We start from the raw sequence: 11,708 nt of genomic DNA on the forward strand, positions 1-11,708 counted from the left end.
TTTTACCAGACTTTTCTTGGATTGCTCTGAGGATTCTTTTTTTAGGTCAACGTGTTTAAACACATGCTGGAAATACTTTCAGCTCTTCAACAGTAAGGTTTAAGCTTGTGATATTGGCACCCTCTGTTGGTCATCAAAAGAAAAGGCCAGCATAAACACCCTTCCATTTGATCAGGCTGTGATATTAAATACAGTGTTGCCTCTCCTTTCTTATGATTGATAATTCAACTCGTCAGCCTTGGGTTGAATCAAGTGTCACCAGGAACAGACTGAAGTGTTCACAGCTGTCTCCTTCTGGCACAGACTATGGTCAGGAAAATAAAACCTGAGACCATATAAAGTAGCTGTTTTCAGGAATTTGGTTCCCTTTTATAATTGAATGGGAGAGCTTATGAATTAACTCTGAGTTATTGAGCACTGAGTTTAAATATGTACTTGAAGATACTATAACTCTCGCCGGGTGTAGAATCATAGTGTCCCACATTGCTGTAGAAGATGTACTGTCTGGCATTAATCTCATACCTCACTTTTATATCTAGGAACTCTCTATCTACCTGTTTTTCTTAAATAGCCTTATAAGCAGGTGTAATAGATGAGAGCTGGATTTAAAACTCTGAACAATCTTCCAATAACCAATCCAGCCATGAAAAAAGGAAACTCTGATGATGTAATGAATGAATGCACTTCCGTTTTTCTTTTTTATTACATCCTAATGTGAAATGTATTTAATGTGTGTTGTGTGTGTGTGAGAGAGAACATTTAACATAGACTTGCCCTTTTTACATCCCATAGAACCAACATTAGATTAGAGACATTAACTCACTGCATTTCTTACTCCTACAAATTAGGAGTAACTCCTCCAGTTTGCGTTGTCCTGCTGCCCTGCCCAGGAGTATTCCTGTCTTGTGGCCAGTGATTCAGGATAGGCTTTAGACCTACAATGACCCTGACCAGGAAGAAACAAAAAAGAAGATGGATGGATTTGCAGAATAATAGTCTTAGGAAATAATAATAATCACAGTGTTTTTATGTAAGATTTGTTTTGAAACATTTAACTTTCAATTAATTCATTCTTTCAGTTTGTAAAAACATTCCCTTCAGAAATGACACTAGTAGATTGACTAGTATTGACAATGACATGCAGTTTATCCATTCAGTTTATCCAAAAGCTACATATTATACAGAAAACATATATAATCAAAAGGAGCGTATTACTAGTAATGCCTATTAATAGATACATCAAGTGTAAAACAGCTTGATTTTTAGAATAATAGAAAAACCATCCATGTTACAGTAAGTCCACTAGATGGAGATATACTGGAAAGCACGTTTTTGCTGGTGACCTTTAAAGCATATAAAAAAAAAAAAAACACACTGCACCCTATGCGCAAGCCAAAGCAACTTACTATGAACTGAACATGCTATGAGGTTCAGACACGTTCAGATGCACATGACAGAGAATTAGCAAGGTTCTACTAATAGATTCAGCATTTAGGTAATATAAGCGACATCAAGCTCACCTAAACATCCAAATAAAAGAAGAAAACAAATGCTGTATGTCTCAGTAAAATTTATTCATGTCACTGCATGTTCAATGCAATACAACAGAGTTGCAGAGGGTTATCCAACTGAAGTGTACTTCTCTATGATAGGGTTATGCTTAGTTAACAGACTCTTCCTCATTTTTCACATACAGATGTAACAAATCATCGGTATACTGGTAGAACAGCACACAGTCAAAGCAGTGAGTGCCAATGACTCAGACAACATTAACGCATGAATCATTATATATTCACAGTCACGACAGGGCCTCTAAACTCAACCTGGGCATTGTGTTTAGTCTGACGCCATTGTGTTGTTTTTTGGTTTTTACATAGTTCAGTCCATCTAGAGCAAATATTGATAGAGAAAGAGACCATGATCAGATCAGACATGACCAGATGCAATTTTAGTTTCACCATGTTGAAATTACAACACTGTTTTATACAGTTCTCTTCATTTTAGCACACCATAATGTTTGGACATTTGGCTTTAGAGGTGTTTCTGATTACTCTAGGTGTGTTCCATTGCTTCTACCTAGGCTTGCTTCTAAGCTTCCAAACACCTTTGGAGTCTGCAGGTGCCATTGTTCAAGATGAGGACAGGAGCTGTGCCAATAAAAGTCAAATAAGCTATTCTACATTATACATACTATTATAATAAAGAGGCTACCCTGCAAGATGCAACCCTCTAAACAGAAAGGCCAGTTTGCAAAGAGTACTTTAAAGAGCTGCAGAATTGTGGAAAAAGGTCTAGTGGACGGACAAGACCAGGAATAGCCTGTATCAGAGTGATGGCAAGAACAAAGTGTAGACTGTCACAGGTACTGGCAGTGCCTATAAAAAAAACATTAATACCCTTTGTTATTTTTATAACTGGAATTATGGTCAATATAATTTGGCTTTTTTGACAAAAAAAGTACAAAAAACTTTTATGTCAAAGTGACTGAGACATGAGCTCAGTATTTCTGGCTACAAGTACACCATGAAGACAAATGAACACTTATACTGGTCAATGACTCCACAAAAGGTCACTGACTAGTATAAGGTATAGGGTCAGCAGATAGACCAAAAAAATCCTAGTCACTGAACATCCCCAGCAGTTCAGTTAAATCAGTCATTAAGAAATGGAAAGGATATGGCAAATAGCAGGCCGTCCTCACACACGACTAGTGAGGGAGGCCACCAAGATACCTATGACTTCAGACCTATGACTGAAGGAGTTAAAAGCCGCAGCAGCTGAGATGAGAGAGACGCTGCATACAACAACTGCTGCCCGGGTTCTTCACCAGTCACAGCTTTATGCAAGAGCGGAGAAGAGAGTTAAAGCTCGACTACAGTTCACCCAAAGCCATGTGTGAAACTCCAAGGTCAACTGAAAGAAGGTTCTTTGGTCTGATAAGAGCAAAATTGTTCTTTTTGGCCATCAGACACTATGACTGGCGGACACCAAACTCTGCAAATCACCAAAAACTAAACATCCCCACAGTGAAGCATGGTGGTGGTGGCATGTGGTGGCGGCAACTCTTTCAGAGTAGGTAGAGTGAGAGTCAGTTCACAGTGGTGGTGATAAAAACCAGACAGCCAAAGAATTTAATGCACCTGTGGTTGCTTCCCTTTCGAGACATGCTGCGCTGTCCGCGTTTTCTACAATGACCGGAACAGTGGAGTTGAGATCAGTTGAGATCAGGAAGAGTAAGAAAGGGTTCAGAGAGAAGTGCTCGTAGTATTGCTAGAAAGGCAAATGAAAATCCAGAAGGGGTGACAGACTCTGGTTGGTGGTGCGCTATTCTGCTGTGCAGCGAAACCTATTACCTCAATGGAAGAGTCATCAGAAAGAAAGAAAATCACTTACGCATCCTCACCACAAAATTCAGCAGCAGGTTTTCAAAGGAACATCTTAACAAGCCTAAAGCATTTTAGAAACAGATACTGTGGACTGATGAAGTTACAACTGAATGTATTGGCCATAATGAGAAAACTGATGTTTAAAGAGTGCAGAATTTGTGGAGCATCAGTCACGCTTTGGGACTGTGTTACAGCCAGTGGCACATGGAACATTTCACATTTGGTGGAGGGAAGAATGAATTCAGTGAACCCAAAATTAACAGTGAAATCTGGAAGCAAACATCACACTGTCTCTAAAGCTGAAGATGAAAAGAGAACCATCAGGATAATAATCATAAACACACCTTAAAATCCACAGTGGACCAAGGTTTTACTATGGCCCTCACAGTCCATCGTACCATACAGGGTATGGCCCTAACTTTTTCATCTGGCTCTGAAACTTTAAAAGATGGAAATATTTTTCTTTTCATTATTTAGGACATGTGTCAGGCTTTACTCTCTTAACTGTTCACAATCATTTTACTAGTGCCAAAACACGTAGCAACATGCTTACATGTGCATGTTTACTTCACATACAAATGCCATTTTTATTCATTTTTTATTTTAAAATGTTTCAGTGCTACATGCTGAGTAAGCCATCATCATATGTCATTATTACTAGATGAATTTATTCATTTATATGTATTTTTTTATTTAAAAATATTTTATTTTTATTTCTTTAAGTTTATTACGTATGTTATATCACTAACAGAACAATATAGGATTATAATTGTCAAATATGTAATATATGACTCTCAGCTCACTCGTTTAAAGTGACGTTTGTACAGATGATCGTGTGTCAAGTTCATACTGGAAAATATTTCCTAAAATAATAATAATAATAATAATAATAATAATAATAATAATAATCATCATCCTGTACAATAAGGTCCACGGTAGACCCTGTCCCCCCACTGAGGCTTTTGTTTGGGGTTCCCCAGATGAAGCCCTGGCCTGCTGTCTGTCTATCAAACTGCAGCGTCCGCCCCCTCGCCCCTCCACCGGCGCAGCTGGCCGCCTGGCTGCAGACCCAGCGCACTGAACACACTCACAGCAATCTGGCTCCCAGCGGCCGAGGAGCTGCACCTTTAATACAACACCCGGCCTCCAAACACGCTTATGTCGCTCACCACCAAAGAACACAAATAACACGAGGTAAGCTTGTTTGTTCTGAGACACAGAAAAGCGTCCGCTGGCGTGCAGCTCCAGTCCGGTTTTACTCTTTATCTCGATACTCGATGGTTTAAATGCGCGGTCAATTTCGAAAAGAGGCATGTTTGCGGAAGTGGCAGATTAGCACGGTTCACGTTAGCGCTCCTGCTTAATCTCCGCGATGCCCCTTATCACCTGGGAGAGGTGCCTGAACCGCTCCGCGTTGTTTTGACACGATAAAGAGATTTAACGTGGTAAACGCTGCGTTTGTGGAAACCGCTCGACAAGATGACGGAAAGCCGAGCCAGGCTGGTTGAGACACTCAAAATGGCGTCCAACCTTTGTCGTCTCCACGCTACTAGCGCTAGCAGTTCTGGGCTAGGTGGAGCAGCGGTGGTTTCACTTCTACAGCGAATTAAACGCGTGAAACCAGCTCAGTCAGGGAGCAAACTAAGACATAAAAAATGGCCAGAGAGTGAGTGTTTTGACTGCCGCAGTGTAAAGCGGCGTTTGTTGGCCGTGGTTAGTTTTTACCGCTTGTTTCGCTCGTCGAGTCATTTTTTCCCCGGTAGTGGAGCTAGCTAGCTGCTCGTTGTCCACGTCAGGGCGGTGGGGGAGGGGAGCGAATCAGAGCAATGTGCAGGTCCGTGAGGGAACCGATTCAACTGAATTGAAATGATTTCCTAGCGTGCTGTTCATGGCCGATTACTTAAAGTTCACGTCAAATAGTGCAATTAAGTGTCGTCAGGAATAGCGTTTTACATTTATCGATATGTTAAACTATAACTGTCTTTATGTTTGCGTACGTGCTTGCGCTTTGAACACTGGCTGACTTGGCGCTAGCTTGCCATCTTATTGAGTAGGTATAACAGGCATTACTTCCTTCTTATTAATTAAATGTAGCTAGCTGTATATATGATTACATTCGTCTTGACTAATCATTCAGCTTCACTCGCTGAATCGAGTCCTACTGCACACGGAGGCAAATGAGAATAGCGTTGACCCGGCTTGTGAATCAGTGAAGACGTTCGATTCTGTGAAATGCGCAGTTCGACAGATTCGGTTCAGTAAAGTGAATCGGACTTTCCATCACTGGTGTGCCGGTCGGCCCGGGGTGGAGCCTTTAGGAGGGGAATACACCAGAAGCAGAGGAGAGAGAGAGAGAGAACAAAATGCTGATGAAATCCTCGCCTTCTCTGTTCCATGAAGTCAGACTGGGGTAGCCCACATAGATATCTACACTATGGCAGAAATCACCAGTTATGGTCATGGAAGGCCTGATTTTATGCCCAAGCACATCCAATTTGAGTAATTTGTTAGCAGGCCTAGTTTTGTCGTTCACCAATACTAAAATTACGGGGTAATGTAGATGTCTGTGACTTTTCATGTACACACATGCCATTACCAGTGCATACACATTGATGAAAGGTAGAAAAGCCCACCTGGAATACCATGAGGACTGTGGCTACAAATGCAGCAGAACTGACATTTTAATATAGCTAGGATCTAGGTGTTCTGGGAAAAAATACATCACCAAATATCTTCAGATTTGAGAAGCACTTCAAACTGCTATGTCTACTGCCCATAATTTGCATTTGAAGCCATTATCTGCTGGTACTGATGCAGTTCTGGTACTCTTCTGTAGTGTAGTTGATGTGGCCGAGCAGTCCAAGATCACCACGCTGTTGAAACCCCCTTCACTACATAATATTATATGGAAAATCGCATGGTTGCCCCCAGTGTGGCTCTCAGTTAAATATATTTGGCAGTTATATGTTAAAGAATCACTTGTGCACATAATCACTGATCTTGTCTGATTTCTGCATTGCCTTTCTGGTTGTATTACTGCTTCAGAGCCGATGTTTACCGTTGCCTGTAGATTAACGTAGCTCCTAGATTGCCCTGTAGAATTTGGATTTAGATGTAGTAGTATTTTAGCTTTGTACATGGCTGAATCTAGTGCTGATTTTTTAGCGTTGGTTGTACTTTAGCATAGGATATGGTGCTAGTCCTACTGTGAATGTATGTCAGCTTGCACTCTGGTCTCTGTCTCTACAGTGCTGGGATGTCACTCATGCGGCAGGTAGGCAAAATCCCCCACCCGTGCCCTCATCCTAACACCCCGCCCCCTCCTTTCCGTATATGGTTAACATGTGGTCTTTTGGGTTAGAGCTTTTGTGTGTGTGTGTGTGTGTGTGTGTGTGATACTGGTAAAGATCAGGCAAATCATTTCCATTATGTTAAGTCATGACTCTTAACATGAAATGACTTTGCATTTTTTTAATGCTTTGCTTTTCAAAATGCCTGCAATTAATGGACCTGTCGGTTTGTCTTTTACATCTTGTGTAATTCTGATAAATAAATACATATAAATGTATTTCATTATTGTTATGTATCTATAATTGCATAGGTTTTTCACGCCTCATAGTCACCCACAAGTGCTTGGTCTAAGTAACTGGTGGAGGTCCCATCCCACCCCCTCCCTCCCAACCCGAACTCTTGGTTCATCATGGACTGATGCCAGTTGACATCTACTGACATATTAGTTGGTGTCATGTGTTTTCTGTGTTCTGGCTGCATGTGTCACTTTTAGGCTCCCGTAATCCTGATTTGATGGCCATGGAGACTCAGTATGTGTTTGTCCACACTTTGTCCTTATTACAGCTCTCATGATTTCCTCAATCGCGTCTAGATCCCATACAGGTTAAGTGTGGAGTATTACTGTTTGTGTACATTGTGCATGAAGGAAGACTGCTTGGCTTACAGTAGAAAAGTGTGTTTGTCACGTCTTTGTGCTTCACTTGAAGGGCAAGGGTTAATTAAATTTATCACTTCAGACCTACTTATTAAAGAAAGCGTAAGGGGAAAAAACATCTAATGAAAGGTTCTGTGCGAAGAGGTTTGATGTAAAATTCTTGTCGGTGCATAGTGTGTGTGGGTGGAAAGTTGCTACTAATTTAGGTTTTAATATTGTATTAGGAATGTAACAATGTCTTTTTCAAAATTGTGATTTTTGCAGTGCAAAATGACAGTGTGTGTTGTGAAGAATAGGCCTTCTTTTTATTATGGTATTATGAAATCTGTACTTGTACACCTTCCATTACCCTACAAGAAGGAACGCATAGCTAGCATGTGCTGTCTTAGGCTAGGTTTGTAACGGGTTTGGTTGGATACATTTTTTTTTATTTTGATTTTTTTTCCCTTCTGACACACAATTCTAGCGTTTTCCATCTTGTATCGGCCGAAGCAGACACCCAGCGTTATGGACTGAAAGTGTGACCGAACGGATGCTTCATGAACAATGCTAAAATGGTACATTTTACCAGACGGTCCTACAAATTAGCTGCCTTTAGGCAGACTGTGTATAGTCTGGGAGCCCTTCATGTTTTTCCTCTTTAAAAGAAGGAAATGCTGACTTGTGAAAGTGACAAACGTCAGAACTCCTTTAACAAACATGTCCCTCATTTAGCCTGCTGTGTGATTGTAGTTTTTGCTGGCAAACCAGTAATGAACCGTTTTAGTGCCCATTCTGCCTGAAGGCAGCTTCACCTCAAAGGCTCATATTGTCTATCGTTTTACGCTGTTCTTGTCTGGTAATTCAGTTTGATTGGACCTTAAGCATGTATCAGAAGCATGTAGTTGCAGAAAATATTTTCTAGTAGTCTTGTAATTTGCTGACCAGTCTCTTCTATTTGCTCTTCTTTTTGTAGGATAGACATGTTCTCCAAAGGCACCAAGCGCAAGTTTTCCGACGATGGTGATGAGATGTTGGACGAAAGCCTGGCCGGTGCCCAGGTGTCATCATCCTATAGTCTGCAGCGACAGTCACTGCTGGACATGTCCCTTATCAAACTGCAGCTGTGCCACATGCTGGTGGAGCCCAACCTCTGCCGCTCTGTCCTCATCGCAAACACGGTGCGGCAGATCCAGGAGGAGATGACTCATGACGGCAGTTGGCAGGTGGTCACGGAGGCCTTCTGCGGTGGTAGCCAGAGCCCTTCTGAACGCCTGGTGGCCACCGAGGTGCTTTGCCGGTCGCGGGAGCAAGATGCAGAGCCCAAGCTCTTCTCAGTCCTCAGCTACGAAGGATGCCGTGAAGAGGAGGTGGTGGCAGACGAAACATTGTGTTCTGTTTCGGTCAGCGACACCGCCTCCAATGTTTGTCTCTCAGAGAGTGCGAGGCACTGCTGGGAAAGAGATGAGCTTGTAGAAGCAGAGAGGGATGATGATACATGCGAAGGCTCCAGGCTTGGTCCAGGAGATGATGATGATGATGAAGATGATGACGATGAAGATGATGAGGATGACGATGAAGAAGTAGATATAGATGAGGAGAGTTCCAGGGACAATCCAAAGACCATGGGGCAGGTTTTTGGGACCTTTGAGATCAAGAACGGTACCCCAGGTCCAGAGTCTGCTCTTGAAGAGCTGTTCTCAGACGTGGACGCCTCCTACTACGACCTTGACACCATGCTCACGGGTATTCAGAGCGCTCCTAAGATGGGTCCCTATGACCTGCTGGACAGTTTGGCTCCCTCCCATGGGCCCCCTTCCATAGGTTCACCCTCAAACTGTCGCTCTGATCTCAACGAACTGGACCACATCATGGAGATCATTGTTGGTTCATAGACCAGAATCTGTCCAGAGACTTGTATACTTCTCTTAAATGTTACCTGCTTTTCTGCCCCTTATGGAAAGCAAGTTTAATCTGCGGTCCTTTCAGGGAAAGGAGTCTGTGTCTTGTAAAGGATGGCCTTGATTTTATGAGCTGACCATAGTTATCTTATTTGCATACCCTTTGTATGTTTTCTTTTAATGTTTTCTTTCTGTATTTGTCTGTCCAGACATGCTGTTTTTCTTATTTATTTCTTACATTCATTAACACTACGTGGTTGGAGAGCAGAACAAGGTGTATACAAAAATGTAAAAGATATTTTCATAAAGAGATGAAATTGTCTAAAATATGTATATAAATTTATATATATTTTTACGATAGATACTGCTTGTTAACTGTTACTGTACTCTATCGATTCAACCTCTTGTTTATAAATTGGCAGATCAGATATGTTTGTTTTCTCAGTGGTCTTCCACTTACTGAAATGGTTGAAGGTGAAGGACTTCTTCATTTCAGGATTCAGAAATGGCAGTAAGGATACAAAAAGGATACATGACTTATTTCTGTTGTACTTTTAGGTGCATTTTGGCACCCAGCAGTTTTTGTCCCCCTCAGTATTTTGGCAATAGGCTGTCGGTCAGCTCAGATGCAGCTCTTGTTTTGCTATTAGAAGTCAAAGTATTCTTATATTTGTCTTATCAACAAATGAAGAATAATGGGGGCCAGCCCATTCTATATTATGACTTTTAATTTATTTTATTTATTTGCTGCAAATTTACGTGTTGAGTGTTGGCTTTGGTCAAACTCAGGGCAGGAGAGACTCTTCAACTCTGTCAGACTCCAAGGGCCTGTTTCACCCAAACCTTTAGCGCATGCTAAATATAACGTTTGGGGAACAAGTATCATGGCTTGTGATTGGTCAGTTTATCTGGCATGCACTAGTCATTCGTTTAATTGCTGGTTAACTGTTGACATCTTCGAAAGCCTTTAATAAACCTGGTTAGGAGTAATGTGGGCTGTGTTAAGACATGCAAATAAGCATTTTATTTACACTTTTGTTTGTCGTTGACTTGATGCACATCTGATCCTTAGCGATCTTAAAATAATGGCATGACATTGCGTTCAATCGAAACCTGTCACTTTCCAGTAGTGTGTCTCTTGAACACACATCTGTTCTAACCGATTCTGATGTCTGAGGTGCAGCCTGCTGTCTAAACGCAGCCTTTTTGGTCCCTCATAATGTACTATACTGTTTCTATGATCCTATGCATTGAGTGTAGTAATACACTTTCTATGCACAAAGTGTTTTAGCACACTTTATAAAGTACAGTGTTTAAATTTGTATTTTCAGTGGAGTCATAAAGAGGACAAGGGTTAACTGTTGTCTTCCTGTTACAGAAATCATTCAGTCATGTCCGAAAGGAGTTATTGTGTTCGGAAAGATTTATTTGTTTGTTTATTTTTTTGCAAGCAGTACAATAATTTGAGGGGCCGTTGGTGCCCTCTACATTACATGAGTTTCATTTTTAAGTATGATCTAAATCTAGAGTAGATTATAAACATTTTATATGTGCATTGTAGCATTTTTATAACATTTTTAATAAAAGGTACAACTTAAATCATTTGCCTGTGTGCTTTCTTAAATCTGCTTGAATTCTGAATAGTAACAAAGGTTATAGCTCCATATGTATTAACGAGTGTGGTGTGCTATGAAAAATCTTTTTTTTTTTTTTATTTTTTTTTTTTAGTAGTAACTACATTTATTTATTTATTTCCTTAGATAATTCCCAAGTTTTTCCATGCTCATTTCCATTTACTGCGGTATCTGTGGTAGGAGCATTGGGGAGAAGAAAAAGAATACACATAGGATTTCTCTTGGTTTTGGTGCATGCCACAGCAAATTGCTCAAATGAAGGCATTTTAAATAAAATCAACACTCTAAAGCAGGAAGACTATCAATTCCTACATAATTCAGTTACTGAAATTGTAAATGGTCATTCTGAATGGTTTCGTATGACTTGATTTCTTAACTGTGGTGCTGAAAAGAACCAGGGAACCAAAATCTGTCCATGTTATTTACTATCCAAAACCACCAAGTACTGGTAATACTGTTCATCTATCTCTCAACTGTGCATACAGTAGCATGCAAAAGATTAGGCACCTCTGGTCACATTACACTGATCCTCTAAGTGTATATACATTCACTTCCATAATTTTGCACATTATAAAGCATAATTACTGTTTATTTACTTTATCTAACATTTAGCAAACTGGAAAAAACATTAAACATGCTGTGTGCAAAAGTAATAGCACATATGTTTTATTTCAGTCTGTTACATTCAGAAAATCAATAGGAACTGCGCTCTAAAATGTGGAAGAAAAGAACAGTTAGGAATGTGAATGTGTAATTTGACCAGGAGTGTGTAAACTTTTGCATAAGACTAAATATACACTATATAGACAAAAGTATTGGGACACCTGATTATCCATTTTTTTCTTCTGAAATCAAGGGAATC

General features: G+C 40.5%; 1 protein-coding gene across 6 annotated transcripts; it reads left to right on the plus strand.

Moving 5' to 3' along the window:
* Nucleotides 1–4,366: 4,366 nt before the first annotated feature.
* On the plus strand, nt 4,367–10,811 carry cdca4 (cell division cycle associated 4). 6 transcript variants are annotated; one of them, XM_072684872.1, is made up of 4 exons: nt 4,527–4,580; nt 6,636–6,660; nt 7,799–7,889; nt 8,288–10,811. In XM_072684872.1, exons 3-4 carry the CDS (start codon nt 7,879–7,881, stop codon nt 9,204–9,206), a joined length of 930 nt encoding a protein of 309 aa, XP_072540973.1. In that variant the 5' UTR covers nt 4,527–4,580; nt 6,636–6,660; nt 7,799–7,878; the 3' UTR covers nt 9,207–10,811. The 6 variants fall into 6 exon arrangements, with proteins under 6 accessions (XP_072540946.1, XP_072540991.1, XP_072540965.1 ...); XM_072684845.1 differs by lacking the exon at nt 7,799–7,889 and having other exon boundaries at nt 4,367–4,580; XM_072684864.1 differs by having other exon boundaries at nt 4,487–7,280.
* The last annotated feature ends 897 nt before the right edge of the window (nt 10,812–11,708 follow it).

Source organism: Salminus brasiliensis, chromosome 1 (assembly GCF_030463535.1).
Source record: "Salminus brasiliensis chromosome 1, fSalBra1.hap2, whole genome shotgun sequence".
NCBI classification, from domain to species: domain Eukaryota; kingdom Metazoa; phylum Chordata; class Actinopteri; order Characiformes; family Bryconidae; genus Salminus; species Salminus brasiliensis.

What these genes read in the sequence shown, in the direction of transcription:
- cdca4 (XM_072684845.1), top strand. Translation starts at nt 4,367, where the DNA reads ATGAAGCCCTGGCCTGCTGTCTGTCTATCAAACTGCAGCGTCCGCCCC. An exon ending in AAGAACACAAATAACACGAG is followed by an intron (nt 4,581 to 6,635) that starts GTAAGCTTGTTT and finishes CTGTCTCTACAG; the next exon opens with TGCTGGGATGTCACTCATGC. An exon ending in GGATGTCACTCATGCGGCAG is followed by an intron (nt 6,661 to 8,287) that starts GTAGGCAAAATC and finishes TTCTTTTTGTAG; the next exon opens with GATAGACATGTTCTCCAAAG.